Below are 17798 nucleotides of genomic sequence, written 5' to 3'. Positions count from 1 at the left end.
TCACCCGTTCAAAAAATGTCAGTGTGTTTTCAATTTACACTGTTATAAAAAAGGAAATTCATCTCAAGTGAGGAAATCTCCCCAGAGGAGTGGACTAGCGAAGTGCACGACTGATCCAGCTGTATGAGCTGCTCTCGGGAAATGTGCGGCTGAAGTAAATGACACGTTATACTCTCACCAGATCGAGGGCATGCCGTTTGCCTTTTCCTCTGCATTTCTGACATGCTTCAATTGTCATCAGCTCAATAAAGTACAGGTCATGATGAAATTACGATGCTGTCAATATGTTGCTCGTTTGGCATATTTAGTGTCTCCACATTTCTCCTCCTCCACCCACTCTGGTAAATTATAAGCATCCCCATTGACTAACTAAAAATATCTGTCCCTAAAGTGAACCATATGTGCGGTATTGCATAACTGACCATATGAAATATCCTGACCATAGCTGAATTTAGAACAAAGTCGTATTGGTAATGTGAAAACTGCATGTTACCTCAGTTTTGTGGGTAATTTAGATCTGTTAGCACATGCTCTGATGGGTTAGGTCCATAAAAACAATTAAAAATTTTTTTTTTTTTTTTTTTTGACCCTGAAGATGTTCTCAGGAAGTGTTTTCATCACAGGTTAGTCCAGGTTTCCTTCAGCTCAACACATTCAGGCAGAAGAATGGGGTCTCCATCTTGGCTCAGCTGAGCATTTCCTACCCTTGGTCTGTGGCTGACAGAAATAGACTGTCCCGTATTTGGATTCAGCATTAGCTGCTGCCCGTTCTGATAAAACTGTACAGTGTTGACAGAGGGTGACTAGTGCTGACACCTCTTTCCCCAATGTTATTGTTGTTCTTCCTGTGAGATTTTCAGCTGTTGTCCACCTAGGCGAGAAGGTTGTGATGGGTCAATAAGTGTCTATTCCATTTATAATCTATATTCTCACACCTTATGAAAACACACCCTCTCTCTTTTCCTCACACACTGCCTACTTGGACAGCTTTTTTTAGGCATCAATATGCTCCCGATGCAAAGGCTCAATTATGTCTTAAAATACTTTTTTGTGTGTTTTGGCTAAATTCTAAGGCAGTGTCGCATAAGTCCTGTGAATCAGCTGCCTATGCTGAAAAATACATATCTTATTTATACTGTTTTTGCCTTGTTGATTTATAATGGAAGTGTTCAAGTGAGCCTAAATTAAATAGCGTAATTGACACTTTTAATGATAGTTAAAGAGATGAAAACCAGTTAAATCAGTCATAATTTACTGATGTTGTTTCAAACCCATTTGACTTTCTTTCTTCTCCACAACACAAGGAAATAATTGTATTGAATATCTGATTAGGTATCTGGTTTCGCTGACACCCAATAAATGAAAATCAAAACACATTAAATTTGTGGTGGCTGCCATTTTGTGCTGCAGGTATGACATATTTTTGTAGGCCACAAACCTGGAAACAAGTATTTCTAGTTCCATCGTCTTTAAGTCAATGGATTTTGCAAATGGGTTTTCAGTTAAAGGGCACCTATTATGCAAAATTCACTTTTACATGGTGTTTGAACATAAATGTGTGTTGGCAGTGTGTGAGCAACACCACCCTAGAATGATAAAAATCCACCCAGTTTATTCAGGTCTTACAGTGATTCTCTGGAGTAAAACTAACGCTCATCTTTTGTGTGATGTACAATAAACTTCACTGAACTCATCAGTATAACGTTATTTTGGTCATCATTCGGACGGGGTTTGCTACAGCAGGCTTGTATTAATAGTGGATAAAAGCAGATGACAAATAAGTTATAACCATAATTAAACCACACTATACCTGTTCTATCTCATACAGCATATATTCTCTGGCTCTGTGGGCATTATTGTCCGACGCCGAGTCGAAATGAACACCGCAACTCAGAGTTTCTGTTGAGATTGTCCTTCTGGTTCTTCTGAGCGCGTGCAGCAGCAGTTAATTTGCATTTAAAGGGCACACACTAAAACGGCGCGTTTTTCTGCGCAACTTGTGAAAAGAGTCATAATAGGTGCCCTTTAAAAGGCTTAAATTAGGTCTGTGGTTAACACAAGTTCAAAATGATCATGACGTAAAATACATCAGTAATACATTCTACTCATTTTTGAAGCTTTTAGTTGTCTTGAAAAAGGCAGTTGCTTACAAGTGGCTTAATGGGACTACAGAGGTTGCCAGAGACATTAAACGTAATCAGCCGAAAAGACAAACTCATCTACTCGCTAGTCCACTTTCACAGCCTCGTTCTGTTTATAACACGCTCTTTGCCGTTCTAGTTATTCTAACTTGAATTTGCAGGGGAAACTTTTTTATAAATAAAAACTGAAAGAGCTTAGTGATGTTGATGCTGAAGTCATGTAACCGTGGTGTAGTTTGTTTATAGCCTACTTTTAGATTTTATTTCTACCGATTGTATTTGTGTTTTTAAACATATTTTCAATTAATTATAATTTGTGTGCATTTGTGAATATTTGATGATGAACAAAACATGCAAGAATCATAAACATTTGTTGGTCACAGAGCTTATTTTCTGCTATAGTCCAAAAGCCAATGGAAAAATCCTGTTGGGGTTTTTGTCGATGGAACCAGGTTGATGCTTAATTCTGGGTTGACCGCTCTATTGCTCTCCTATGTGCCATCCAGTGTGTTACACGCCAGTCCTGAATGGTGGTTGGCCCATTGCCATTCAAATGTCAGAAGAGGATGAAGAATCTGACACCTACTGGAATGGAGTGTGAAGCACTGGATGGCACAAAGTAGAGCAGTGGAGGGAACCATGATTTGGCTTTTGAAATTCCTTGCCAAACATTGTTCATTTGAGTCTTATTGTATAGCCTTAAAGTCCCCATCTAGTCAGTCATTTTATCCCTTAAAACTCATTTTTGATCACCAAAATTACATATTTAAAAGTTTTTTCCTTGAAAAAATGTTCTCCATGCCTTAAAATAGCTTAAATGTAACTCTACACCCTTGCCTCATTTAATATATAGGCGGTTCTATGAATATGCAAATTAGCCCCACCTCCACTCACTCTCACCAGCTCAGAGATCCACTCGTTGACGATCACACGTTGACCTGATTGGTTACAATGTAGTTTGTGACGTCAGAAACATCAGCGATTTCAAACATGCGTTTTGAGACTGTCTTTGATTCACTGCAGTTTTAAGGAGAAAATACTCAGCAATGGTGTTGACATGAATTTGCACATGGTTTGTCTTAAAGCATATTAAAAACACCACAAAGACATATAAACACCATTCACCACAGAGGGACTTTAACTTAGTAGCCCATTGAAATCAATTCAGTTTAAGGAATACGTTTCTGCTGTTACAGCTTATGTACTGTTACACAACCCAGAGCAATCATAGTGGCGGCTCTTGCTTTGTCCTCTAACTAGGGCAGCAGTCCTCTGCCTTTTATGGCTGTCATTAAACAGAGATGCAAGTAACGGAACACAGCACAAGGCAGACGAGGATCTAATATGGTTGTTCTGTCCTCCATGCTTTTAGCCACCGAACTGATTCTTAGCAGGTCAAGCTGCAGATCTTGTGTCTTGTTTGTGGAGTGGACGTGCCACTCATTTCTCACATGATGAGGAACTTTCGCTGACAAGGCCAGCTGTGTAATTGAAAGCCCTCTGACATCATGACTGGTAGAACACGACGGAGTGCCATTGTCACTTGACTGAGAGCTAATTTAAGGAAAGGGTCTGTGTTCTCTATGATATTACTCAGCTGTTTCACGGTTGCAAGAGGGCAAGCTAACGTCTTGTCAGCAGGTGAAGCATTGTAATGTGACGCTCAAAGTTCAGATAGGTTCAACTTTAGACTTCTTTCACTTTTGTATGCTCCAAACAGACATTAAGTACAAAGACCTCTTATCACAGTCATGGTTAAAGAACCAGTCCCTTGCTACCTCGATCCCTTGTTTCATTTTTGATGTTTGTCATCAGATAACAGAATCCAATAACCGATCGTTGTAACACATTGTAGCCTGAGTTTATTTTCCTGCTGTGTGAAACATCTTGTCCTAGAGCTCCCCACCAATCCTAGCCTTCTTCCTGAACTACTTCAGTGACCTTAAATGTTAAACTTAAGCTAATATTTACAGTAAAAATAAGATTGCAGTCCAGTTGATCGGACCGAAACAGTTGTTGTCTGTCTGAATGTTCTGTCTTGTGAACTAAATCAAGCACGTGCAAAACACTTCAGACTGAGGCTTGGTTTTTGTAGTATTTGAATCAATGCCAGACCCCAGCCTCTTTAGCTAAGAGCCTCGGGCCACTCGAATAATAACAGCCTCGGGAACAAGGGGGATTGATGTAATAATATAATAATATACAACATCTTCTCCACAGTTATATATGTCATATTAAATTTAAGGCAAATGAAAATTAAGCTGTGAGGAATGGAAGAACAGTATGTTCACTAGGTTGTGCATTGTCATTTGTCCCAAATTATATCATCTTTCCTGTCTAAAGTCCATTTTGGGTCTTTGTGACACTGCTGTCCCACATTTTCAACCCATGTATGCACTCTCATTATTTGTTTATCTGGATTTGGCGGGGAATTTATCGCATACTTTGAATATTTTCGTATTTTCCTGTAATTTTCCTGGAACCTTTCCCAATCTGACAAGGGAAAGGAGCATCCCACTCTTCCGTCTTCGCCTGCCAGTGTTCCAGATTTCCTGCCTTCTATTGTGGCTGCAGCGGGATGCTAACATCCTGGTTCAAGCCCTGAGGTCAATCCAACACACTACATATCACTCGGTCTTTCATTTTTGCTGTCCCTCTCGCTCTTGTTCCTTCTCCCATCACTCTTTATAATGTTTCCACCCACTCACCTTATCACTTTTGCCTATCCGTAAGTCAAAAGTTGTCTTTGTGCAGTATGCAGTAGTTTCCCAATTCTCTTTCATCTTCATCCCTGACTTTCTTTGATTTGTCCTTCTCCTGTTCTTCCTCCTCTCTAACCTGCCAGGCCGCCATTTGTGATCCAACCTCACTGTGCCTGCCAAACCACTTTGAACTTGAGCACTAACACAGCAGATGTACTTAGTCTAATGACTTGTTCTCTCTTATCTCTTTACTGCTTGTCTGTAGAGTCTTTCAGAAGCATCTATTCATTGCCTGCACTTTCATTTACATTAAAGCTTTTGGCAGACGTTTTTATCTAAAGTGACTGTCACTGCATTTTATCAGTTCTTGGAAATCAAACCCATGACCTTTGCATTGCCAGTGCCATGCTCTACTGCAGTGGTTTCCAGTCATGGTCCTGGAGAACCTTCCTAATCAAATACACCTGATTCAACTCATCAGCTCGTTAGTAAAGACTCTAAGACAGGGGTTTCCAAACTCGGTCCTGGAGGTCCACTGTCCTGCAGAGTTTAGCTCCAACTTGCCTCAACCTACCAGTCTGGACGTTTCTAGTATGCCAAGTGAGACCTTGAGTAGCTGGTTCAGGTGTGTTCAATTGGGGTTGGAGCTGAACTATGCAGGACAGTGGACCTCCTGGAGCAGGGATGGACACCCCTTCTCTAAGACCTCAAATATGTGTGCTATATAAGAGAGACACCCAAAATGTGCAGTGTTGGTGGTTCTATAGGAACAGGATTGGGAACCACTGCTCTAATTGAGCTTCAAGAAACCCACTGTGCTTCTGAAATCTTACATCAGTCACTCGATAGGTGTGATGTGCAGAAATACATAGTTTTGCAAATTAATACTTGACTTGATTCAATCCAATTCAGAAGCTTTCGATTTCAGTATGCTCTCTTTTTATTGCATCACATTCAACAACACAGACTGTAAACTTACAACTCATGTAGAATGATTTCTTTTGGTGTGGCACTGCATTTGCAGCAGCATGGATTCAGCAGCAGCACTCATCTGTAAATCTGTATGGGCAATCTACAGTTAGTCTGTTAGGATATATATTTTTTTTATTGCAGATTTATTTATTGGGATTTTCTGTGTAACAGAATGGATATGGAGGGGCTTTTGGAAGGGCACTGAGGCACTCAGTGGCGTTTCCTGCCTTCTGATGAGAGGATGTACTATCTGAAGTGGCACATCCTGCATATGATCACACACTAGCCAATATGCACACTGACGTACCTTAACAACCTCATCATACTGCATTCCAGTAATCCCTGTCAAAACCTTGAAAGGTGTTTGAAATGATTTTCAACAACCCCAATTTCAATTCCTGTGATCTTCTCTGTGCAAATGATGTCATCTCTTATGGTAACCATGATTTACTGGTTGCTTTTGTGCGGACTATGTTCTGGTAATGTCAGACTCCTGTATAGAGTGAAGTCTAACAGTGTTTTTGTTTTGGTGCTTTTACAGTTCTGCCAGCCTGGTGGATGGAGGCTGTCTCGTGAGAGGAAACCCCCGACATTCTTTACAGTGGTGCTTACAGACATAGATTCAGAACGACACTACTGCTCCTGTCTGACCTTCTTTGAGGCAGAGGTCAACCTACAGGTGAGATTAAGGCCATATTTTTTATTATATAAGGGTCTACTTGTATAAACTGTATGAGCTAGTACCAAAATTAATCGCAATCATTGTTTGTTTCGTAAAAAAAAAAAACGATAAAACATTTTATCAGACCAAATTTGGAAAGCATCATCATGTGGAAGATACAAGAAATTACATTTTTAGTTATTCAACCAATCATTCAATTGAATTCACATTTATTTGTATGGCTCTTTTCACAATACATATAGTTACATAGCTTTACAGAAAATGCATGTTTCTATATTACAATTTAGAGTAATCTGTCGACGGGTGACTGTCAAAATAATTGTCATATGTCCAGATGTCATATGTCAAAAATGTACAGTTGTAAGATAATACAATCCATACAGTTAGCTAACATCATGTATTCATTTAGGCAGAAACAATGAGCTCATTAAAGCTAGTATTATAAGTTGTGTTCATAATGATTACAATATTAGAATTTGGTTCAGTTGTGTATGATAATTCAGAGTTGGCATCATCTGAAATCCTCGCAGGGGTTGGCGTAATCTCTTTACAGGTGTTGAGTTGTCTGAAATCTTCGTAAGAGGCAGGATCCAAACTGGAACTTGCGTTATCTCTAGTTACCTCAGAATGGGCATCCCAGTGTAGAAACACAAAAGCAAATGGAAAATAATTAACGTAGCTGCTCTTCATAACATTTCAAGCAAAAAGATGATGTGCTTTTGCTTTAATATAACTGGAGTGCAAGGTTTTTTGTACATTATTAGATACATTATTAGATACAGATGTGTCTCTAATCTAGATTTAAACTGGGAGAGTGAGTCTGAGCCCTGAACATTATCAGGAAGGCTATTCCAGAGTTTAGGAGCCAATTGCGAAAAGGCTCTCCCTCCTTTAGTGGACTTCGATATCCTAGGTACAACCAAAAGTCCTGAGTTTTGTGGTGAGAATGTGGCGGATTGTAGGGCGATAGAAGATCAGTTAAATGCACAGGAGCTAAACCATTTAGTCAGTAAGTCAGTAGCAATACTTGTCAGTAAGTCAGTAGCAATACTTGTCTGTAAGTCAGTAGCAATACTTGTCAGTAAGTCAGTAGCAATACTTGTAATTGATACAGAACTTAACAGGTAGCCAGTGTAGAGATGCTAAAATTGGGGTTATATCATCATATTTCCTTGACCTGGTAAGAACTCTAGCAGCTAACAAAGAATCCATTTATATATGCATTTATACATCTAATGAAAATAATCTGAGATACTCTTTGCTCATTGCAAGTGAAAGTTCTTCAATTGGTCTTTATGGCCTAAAAAAAAGACCAGAGTACTTTCAAAATATTTTAAAGTTGATTGAGGTGAGAGTATTTCTAAGGATAAAGACAACCAGTCGGAGAACCTTTCAGTGATGGCAGCTGCGACCAGGATGGACAATATTTCGCTGCTGCATCTTAAAGTTCACTGTCCAGAGAGAAGAAGGAAAGAAGAAGCGCTGTAAGAGAACCCCAAGGAGCTGCGGTTGGAGGACAGCTATGTGAAGAATGCAGCTGTAATTCCTGACTTTTGCCCAGTGCCCACCAGGGTTCCAACCTCAGCCCCTCATGAAACTAGACTAAACTAGCTCCTGTAGAAGATTACCAGTTGTCCCACATTGTGAGAGAAAAAATGTTGAGCGTTAATTTCTTTTTTCCTGTGCTGAGAAGTTTCAGCATAGAGTGAAAGTCCTGGAGTGCAAGGAACCGCGCATCCCCTATAAATTTGTATCCTTGACTGAAGTAGTCTACTGTACTGGGGCAGGATTGGTAATAAGGGTCAAGCAGGTACTAGCACAATTTAAGGCTGGAATACACTACACAACTTTTCAAATCTGAACAGATTTTAAAGCACTAGGCATATACTTGCCGACTTTATAATTGGTTACAGAGAAAAAGTGGCCTCCATATACTTAACGACTAAGGTTCCGGAAACAACAAATTCACACAGAGACATGCACCTTGGTGCCAGGAGACGCAAGGCAAATGCAAACAATATGAGTTCTAAAATCGACTCAAAATATCAAAAGTGTTAGATATTCTATGACTGGAAGTTCTATGACTGGATGAAATCATAGTATGAAGTCTGTGCCCATTATAACGCTAATGACTGCACCGATAGATGCCGACCAAAGGCAATAAACCCTTTGTCGGATCAGTGTGTCACCCCTGTTGCCGTCTGGCGTTGGACGGGACTTGTTCTCGCTAATTGAAGGTGTTTGGTCAGCATTTGTCACATCGTGGAATGTCTGAGAAGTGACGAACTGTAATCTGGTGATTGTCTGCGTTGGTCGGCATCTGTCAGTGCAGTGTGAATTGATACACTACGCGATTTTCTATGAAATCTCTCAACTCAAATCTGCAGACTAGCTCCGACTTTGGACAACTAGTGTCGACTTGTCCAGACTGTAAATCAGGGCAAAAATCTGGGATTAATCTTTAATTGCCAGGGCAATTTAAACTTTAACTTTAACTTTTCTCTCTAATGTGGCAAACCGATGCAGAGTGGAAGTCAGCCTCGAGCTATTGAAGATTAGGCGCTCTGGTAAAGAAGAGCACTGAAGCCTATCTCTGATTTATCCACCTCTGGGGTAAATGGAGAACTTTTTTCTTTTTTTTAATGACATTTTGACATGACGTGAAGGCCAAGTATGGTAAACCAGGGAGAGCAATTGGTGGTTAGGTGCCTTGCTCAAGGGCACCTCAGTCATTTCCTGCAGGTAGAATCGACCATTAGGCCACGAATGCCCCCAGGCGTATAGCAGAGTATAGTCTTAAGCATGCCATTTTCTGTAAATAATGTTATCCAGGTTCATCAGTTGTTTGGCAGAAACATGTTTTTCACATGTAACACATAACACTTTTTCTGAATGTCCATATAAATTACACATGGAAACCAGGTTGCTTGAAGGACACATGCCAAGTTTCACCCCTAGAGGGAGTCTGTAACAAGGAGAATCTCGTAAAAACTGTTTGGGTAAGGAAGTTAAAATTTGATATGCCTTTTCTTCGCTACAAGTGCTAACATACTACAATATCAGTTGGACAGATGAACAAAAAATGATTGCCGGCAGCAATTACATTTTATCAGACATAGGCTATGTATTTCTTACAGGCCTCGCTGTAGATCTACTATATAACATGTTTCAACACATCTCAGCATGTTTTGTGGTAAATGGTTGGTCAACAGTTGTATCCACAGCCTCTGTTCTGCCAAATTTGCCAGTTGGGGACATTTTCCACCTGCTTGGACCCTTTTGATTGTGGCTGTATTTGAAGTGTTTGCCATTGGTTTACTTCAGAAATCATAGAGCATGAAGTATAACCTTCACTGATTACATTGCATCCTGCTTACCGGGTCTTACAGAATGCTAGAACAGTATAAGTAATTCATTGTATCATCTTTCTGATAACAAACATAGATTTCAGTGAGGACATCTGCTCAACCCTGCTGTTAGCCAAAAGTGCTTTTGGGTTTTATTAGGGGCCAGGCTCTGAAGGTGCGTATTGTTTACCTTGGAGTTCTTCTTCTTATTTTTCTACTTTCTCTGGCTGGGAGTCTATGGCAGCACCTAGATACATTTGGAGGAAAGTTGTAAAATTGTGTGAATAGTGTGATGATCCATTTTTCTTGCCACTCATGTTGCATTGTTGTCACCAAATTTGAGTCAGATTTTTTTAGTTAGATGTTTGTGCCTGTTATTGTTATTCTGTTACAATTTGCCTGAAGAATCATCAGCTTTTTTTTTTTGCCATTATAATTTTATGTTGTCTCTCAACATGTTATGTTTCCAACAGGTAGAAGGTGGTGATAGAGGAAAAGGTTTTGTCTAATATCCTAAAGGTTGTAGGTTCAAATCCCTATTGTCCAACCTCAATATGATGTAATTTAACTATTTGCATCATACTTTTGGTACAGAACCTACTTGTTACCGCAATTGCTACCTCCAGCTATATTTCTCCATAATGCTTTGCACTTCTTCGTGCGTGTCATGTCAGTAAATTTTACCACATTCGTTATTACTGTGTGTGCCTAAAAGGTTTTTCATAAGATGATGGTGAGATTCCGAGCAAAGCCATGATGTGCATTAGTCAAGCTCCTCAGTTCAAGTTTATTTCACTGTGGGCAAATGCAACACTGCTGTTGTTTTCTAGGAGAAAAAATGTAGTGATGTCTTCAAAAGAGTAATGGATGCTCAAGGTAATTGGCTTTACAACTGTAAATCATTTAGAATGTCGCAACAGGCTCTTGTTCCTCAGAAAGCAGGTTAGATAACCATCACTCTTGTAGACACCACTGATTGACATTTTCCTTTTTTGAGAGTTTAATTATCAGCCACTTCAAAGCGTCACCAAAGAACCCCAGAGATTGTATTCATTGTTTTTTTTTTTTTTACTTGTGGAAATGATGGCGTAATTGTGAGGAAAACCAGTTGAACACATTCCGACATTCTACGTCTATTGAGAGCACCATCCTAGTACCGGCAATGTGGCATTTTGTGTAATTAACCTAATTCAACACTCCGGATGTGGGGGTCATCATGACCAAAACTTAGCATTTCGATGCTGTGAATCACACTAATTTGTTAAGCAGACTGCTTACTGTTTAAATGCTGAGAAGTTTAATGGTTTCCTTTGCAGATTCACTATGAATCAGCCTGTTTGCCACAAGCATCTACATGAATGCCAGCATGCTGACTTACTGTTAACTTCCTGTTGCTTTACTTGAGTACAAATAAACAAACTCATGACAGGATAAAGAATGTGTAATTAAACGGTCAATAAAAGCAGGAATTCTTTGTATTTAGAAGGCTGGTGGTTCCAGAAGGTTACAAAACAGTTTGGCAGGAACTACAACACGTCATGTCTTTGAGCTTTGATGACCCCCAGCTGTTGGCTGGCGCTGTCTTCCTCTCTGTCCCCTGTCTCTCTATCGCTTTCTGTCTTTCTCTTTCTCGGTGAGACTGTAAATCTTCTTTATTTATATTATATCCTTAACTACTGAGCCTTGTGGGAGATTAAGAGAGAAGACCACCCATGAAGAGTACTTCACAGTGTCATCAGGCACATTAAGACTGAAGAATCATTCTTAATCGCAACCTCACTGCCTTAATGTCTTCGGAAAGGTCTTTTCAATCTGTCTGCTTTTGTCTCCTCCTCACTGTTTTTCTTTGATAGACTTATCCAGAAGTTCGTAATGCAGGGTGGCTTATTTCACATAGTGACCATTATAGCCCATTATCTCATTATGCTGTAGGTCTCCTGGGACTGTTTTCCTTACGTCACGTGAATACCGGTAGATGCTATATGGTCTTTTAACCCATGGAGTGTATATCTGCTTCCCAATTCACATACTATGCATCCATGCCTATAAATGCAAACCATTCAGCTTTTTGCAGTGAGATTCCTAATCGCATGGATTCCTATTAAAATGACTGGATTTTGCCCACTGAAATTCGTCAAACAATAATAAATGTGTCTGCACCGGTCAACTGCGAGAGGCCTTTTTCTTTATTCTGATTTGCAGTCTCAGCATTTTTATCACATTGTTAAGTATCTACTTTTAAAGAAGATGATTGTGTGTTGAGCATCTACAACTTACTTTCAGTTTCATTTGCGATCGGCTTTGCGCATCGACTTGCTGAAGAGATACTCTGCTACTCATCTGCAGCGCAAGAGTGCTGTTATATCTGGCTATAACATGTCATCTGGCCTATAACATGCTCTCACACGCTTATTTGTTTTAATTTTGGGAGGAGTAAAATGTACATATGTGGTTTTAACAACCAGATGCATTTACACTTGTCCAGTTTTATTAGGAATTTGCATTCTCGAAAGCATTTTGCCCTGGTCTTTTCACGACCGGATAGCTAACCGATCAGAGAAAACGCATGAAGTGACCAGGTGTAAACCGTCACATCCAACCAACGTTAGAATAATATTCAATCAAGTTTTACCATTTATGAGCCATTTTACAGAAATGTTCACAGGAATCTTTAGTTCGTTCCTATGGGATGCTTGCAAAGCTTGTTGAGTTAGCAATAGTAACCTAGAAGCGTGGAGCTTAGCGAAGACGTTGAGGGCACTTATACGCTACAGTTCATGCTATATCAGGACTGGGTACATCGCAAGGAAGAAAAGCACGAGCATATATGAAAATGAATGATTTCAGAAATCCGTCCAAACACATTTTATTTACACATTTTCTCGGGTTCAGGGTATAATCACCCTGAACTGTATGTGGTAGTCTTGGATTAAAGTCATTAAAAGTTCACAATTCTCTCCATTCCATTTCTGACCTTTTATGGGCTTCTTTTAATGCATTCAATGTTTTTAACACGTAAGCATTTCAGGTGTTGCATACTTTCCTAAAGCTACACCATTAAGCCCACTTAATGTAAAAATCATGACACACTGAAAGATATTTTTCTTTTATCAGATTGGAAGAGGCAGCATTGGAATGTATTTTTCTTCATAATTGAACCAAATCCTCCCAATAAGCTTGAAATGTGTTTCCCATCTGTGAGGGTATTTTAATTTTGTGCTCCCACTGATAAGATGTGGTGGATCTTGTGGCATGTTTTCACTGTCTGAGCAAATCAAATGGACTCCAGTGCGGGGGGTTAGACAGCAGGGTTTGAGAGGTAGGTATCATTATGAGCTCGCAGGCCTGACGCTGACTCAAACCGGGCAATCAGAAGCAGATTGTGAGCAGTGGGAGGTGACGCGGGCAAAACTTCTCCTCCTTATCGGTGAATGATAACGGTGTCTGCTTTTTGTCATTATTAATGCTATTATATATTAGCCTGGTAATACCAAACTCTGCTACTTCGCTTTGCTTCGTAGACCGAGTCTGGAAGGGCGTAATAGAAAAGCGGGGGGGGGGGGGCTTGTCTGAAGTTTAAAATCATTGGTTACCCGTAAGCCAATCACATAACGTTTGGTTAAGAAGTGTGTTATGCGCCGACTCAGCCGCATTGAACTTCAACTGTAAACACATGTATGATGCGAAAACGGAAATACCGGACTGAACATGGCTGTGAACGACTTTTGCAGAATATGTGAAGAAATAAAACTACGCATCCACGGTATAATCAGCGTCTACGTCACGGCTCTCAGCCCGCCCTCTGTTAGTTGATTGGCCGGCTGTTTTGAGGCCAGAGGAAAACTGAAAGACAGGTCGATATCTCAGACTGAGTACAGAAGCGAACTGAAATTGAGCGGAAGTACGAAGTCTGACGTAGTCAGGCTAATTATATATATGCTATTTTATTTATATATATATAAAACACGTGATTAATTTAAAATCCTTCATGCGCTAAAGTAATTTAATGCAAACAACACAAATACATTACCGTATGAAATTGCGTCATTAACGTAATTTACTTCCCACAGATTGATGATCTTAGAAGTTAGTGTTTATCTCACGGATCATCTACAATGGCGCAAGCACCTGTAACCTGGTTGGCGGACATTTCTATTCTTCTAACCCTTTAACCCGATTTCGCTTCTCTGTTTACGATCAGATCATTTTAAGCAGCTAAACTTTGGGAAAGTGTTCAGTCAAATGATACAGTAAGCGAATTCGTTCAAACAATAATTCCAAAACAGCGCCAATGTAAAGAAAACCAGGGCTGCGTTTCCCAAAAGCATTGTGAGCCCAAGTTGATCACGGAGACCATTGCCACCTGTGTTCTTTACAATCAACTTTTGGGAAAAACTTGCTTTTGGGAAACGCAGCCCAGGCTGATTACATCAGAGATGACAGAGAGAATATAGACTCACATTGCGTTTTCAGCAAATTATTCATTCCAGTGTGGGTTTTACCTTAAAACATGAGCTCTGTCATATTCTGTTATTCTTTCTGAAGAGCGCGAGCCCGTGTTTTAAATACAGACTGAATGAAACGATAAAACATCCCACCGCTGTATGGCCAGATGATACGCAAACTACTTTTCTCTGCTGGATAAAGCAAAACAGCGTCTTTCTAGTAAAGTTTTGATAGATGAAGATTGCGATCAAGGGATGGATGAACGGGAGCTGTATATCATAAGCACACGTGAGTCTGTTATATTGATGCGCACACAAACCTTCACCACAAAAAAATTGTGAAGACACATTTGAGTACATTCACACTGTTTCCACACACATTCAGGATAATGTTTTGTGATAATGTGTATGTTGCTGTGCGTAGTGATTCTGAATGGATTTGTGTACTGTAATAGGTATATGCATCACTTGGTTATTTGGTGTCCTTTTGGAGTCTTCAAGTGTCCCTTTTTGTAAAGACACCTAAATTTACCTTAGAAATCTTGCATAAAATACAGTTTTGTGAGTATCACCTGGTTTACTTTGCTGGATATAGCAAATGATGACAAAATGAACGTGTTAAATGGTGTTAAACAAGATAAATGGTGTATGCTTAATTCCACGATAAGTGTGCGATTAATCACGATTGAAAAATGTAATCTATTGACAACCCTAATATATCTGGTAATTTGACCTTTTTATGACAAAAAGTCATGTGGTGTGACTCCCCAAAAACTAAAAACTATGAATACTTTTCACTTCATGGTTGCACCACGATATTGTTATTATATTAAAAGTTGTTTTGACTTTAATGATTTAAGAGCTGATGATGGTTTTGGTTTTAATGATCCTAAATACAGCTCCAGCATAAAAATCCCTGGTTATGAACAGGCAATTCTCAGCAGAAATGTGAGTTTTTCTTTAAACCAAAGGAAACCAACATAAATACAAAAAAGTACATTTCTAAGAACACTTTTTTTTTTTTTTGGTATGTAGTTTCTGACCTTCTACATTTTTGCCTAAATTGATAGTTTGTCGTTGATTTAATCCTCCCGTTGTCCCATAAACTATGTTTGGGTTGTACATGGTGTAATTACTATGATTTGTTTTTTCACTGATTGCATCTTTGGATGTGATTATTTAGGAAATTGAATTTTTCCAAATACTCACATGGAGACAATTCAACTCGTACACTAAAGCAGGACTTGTAATGTGAGCCTAGATTCATTTCAATAGCATTTCAGCCCTTGGGACAAGACCCTTGCACAAAACAAACCCAATTTCCAAAAGTAAAATCTATAAATAGACCAGCACCTCCAGGTTCCCTTTGTGGTTTAATAACACCCAGCATGGGTCACTCCTTTATTCGTCATGCAAGCCTATCTTAACTTTTCTCCATCCTTTGCGACACTAACTCTGTCAACACGCTGTCACGCTTTGGTTTGCTTCTCTTATCGTTCTCTTGCTCGTTGAAAAAAGGCAGCGCTGCTCGGCTGACCTCGTGATCTTTATCACATTTGATGTATTGAAGTGCAGTGCTGTTTTTAGTTTCTTTTAGGAAACCGGACTGAGCCTGTATACTGACCGACAGTCACTTTATACAGACTAAGCTTATGTATAAGCTCAGCTTTATCAGTGATTTCTGAAAACATGCAATCATTTGGTCTTTATGCATTATTTTCCAATGCTCTCTCAACTCCTCAACCTAGATATTTATCAGTGGTGAATAACAAAGAATTAAGAAACAAAGCCCTGCAATCCCCCATCAGACACACTGTCCATCTCCTCTGAGGACTTTGGATTTTCAGTCTTCAGTCTTCGCTCTTTGCTGTTCTTTTTCCACTCTGTCATTAAATAACTCACCAGCTCGGACAACACTACTTTTGGTCACGAAAGTACAAACTTGAAATGATGCGCCTTGACTGAACCGTTTTTAGCAACTTCTCATGTTACCTGGTTTTAATAGTTAAAATGTAAATGAATATAATATATTGTGGTGTTATAATATTGATTGCTTTTTGATAATCCAAAGTAAATTGTGTTCCTTATGCCTTTAACACACAAAAAGTGTGTAAATATCAAATGAAAATATTTCCATTGGGGGAAAAAAAAAAATACTGAACACCTAATTTCAGAAGTCTGATTAGAGTCTGTTTGAATTTAAAGACATTATGAGTGAATCTGACCCAGATGTTGATTCTTCCAGAATCATGTCCAGGTCTTATCTCATGTGTTTGCTTTATACTTGTCCAACAGTTCAAGGGGTACATCAGCCACATGGAATTCTATTTAATCCAAACTTTTTGATTCTTTTCCATTTCAGGGCTCAAAGACGCTGGAGGCAGATGGTGATGAGGAAGAGGAAGAGGAGAATGGTTTGATCCAGCCAGCTCAAATTTTTTCGCCCAAAAGTTTGATTCTTGTCACCCGGCTGGATTACCCAGAAATATTTAGGGTAATGTAAAGTCAGTCTGTCTGTTTGTCTATCCATGTGTCCGTTCGTCCCTCTGTCTATCCGTCCATCTCTCTATCTATCTATCCATCCTTCTGTCCATCCATTTTTGAAATATTTCGCCATTTCATAAAAAGTGGTCCTGTATATGTTTTCCATGTGGTAACAGAATTATTTCAATGCTGTTTCCTTATCCATTTGTGGCAAACAGTGCTGATCATTTGAACTATCCTGTTTTATCCAGTCTCTTTGTGAAACACCACCTCTCAAAAAAAATATTTTGTTGTGACTTCATGCTAGGAACGTGTATTAAAAAACGACAACAACAACAACAAAACCTTTGGTTTCTTATGTAACTTCAGATTTTTTATATTCTGAAGATGTACAATAGATCCGCCAATTAGTGAGTGAGCTGTTCTTTAGCAGACCATGCAATGTCATACAATTCCTACATGACCAGTAACTTTAGTAATTAGGCAATTTCCATTTTTACTCAGGTTTTCGATTAGAATCGCTTGTTCATAATTAGACATTTTCATGCTGGAGCTTTAGTTGGATTTAGAATAATTAAACCCATCACTGGTTTGAGAACGGTATTGATTGTCAGTCTTTAAATCATTAAAGTCAAAGACTTATGTCTGCTGATGGAATAAAAACAGGGATTACAGAGACAGAGAGGAATATCACAAGAGCTTAAAAGCAGGAAATCCACTCCATTCGACTGCCTGCCTCAAGATTTTGCACTTTTGGCCTTCATTCATGTATTTGGCATGAGCTATGCCTGGGAATAAGTTAGTTGATCTGTATTACTTGGTAAAGGACCAAATGTTTATAGTCACACACCATATCCCTTTGTTTCTCAATGTGCCCATTGTAGAGGGCACTGTTATGCCCTGCTGGTATTTCCTATTATTAATACAGATAATTCTCCAGATTTATTTTCCAAAGAACGATTAAAAAGTAAATATCACTGTTATTTATGTTTGCCAAGGACAGCATCATTACTATCGCTCATTCT

At 39.2% G+C, this 17798-nt stretch overlaps 1 protein-coding gene across 2 annotated transcripts in view; it reads left to right on the top strand.

Annotated features, from left to right (window-relative positions):
* Positions 1 to 17798, top strand: part of sbf2 (SET binding factor 2) — a 128508-nt gene that overhangs the window by 27921 nt on the left and 82789 nt on the right. For both annotated transcript variants that reach the window (XM_084405508.1, XM_084405507.1), the window contains exons 3-4: positions 6357 to 6494; positions 16652 to 16783. In XM_084405508.1, coding sequence (XP_084261634.1) covers positions 6357 to 6494; positions 16652 to 16783 — 270 coding nt within the window. The remainder of the gene's footprint in view (positions 1 to 6356; positions 6495 to 16651; positions 16784 to 17798) is intronic.

Source organism: Rutilus rutilus (assembly GCF_951802725.1).
Source record: "Rutilus rutilus genome assembly, chromosome: 3".
Classification (NCBI taxonomy): domain Eukaryota; kingdom Metazoa; phylum Chordata; class Actinopteri; order Cypriniformes; family Leuciscidae; genus Rutilus; species Rutilus rutilus.
This window is presented reverse-complemented; position numbering and strand designations above follow the sequence as displayed.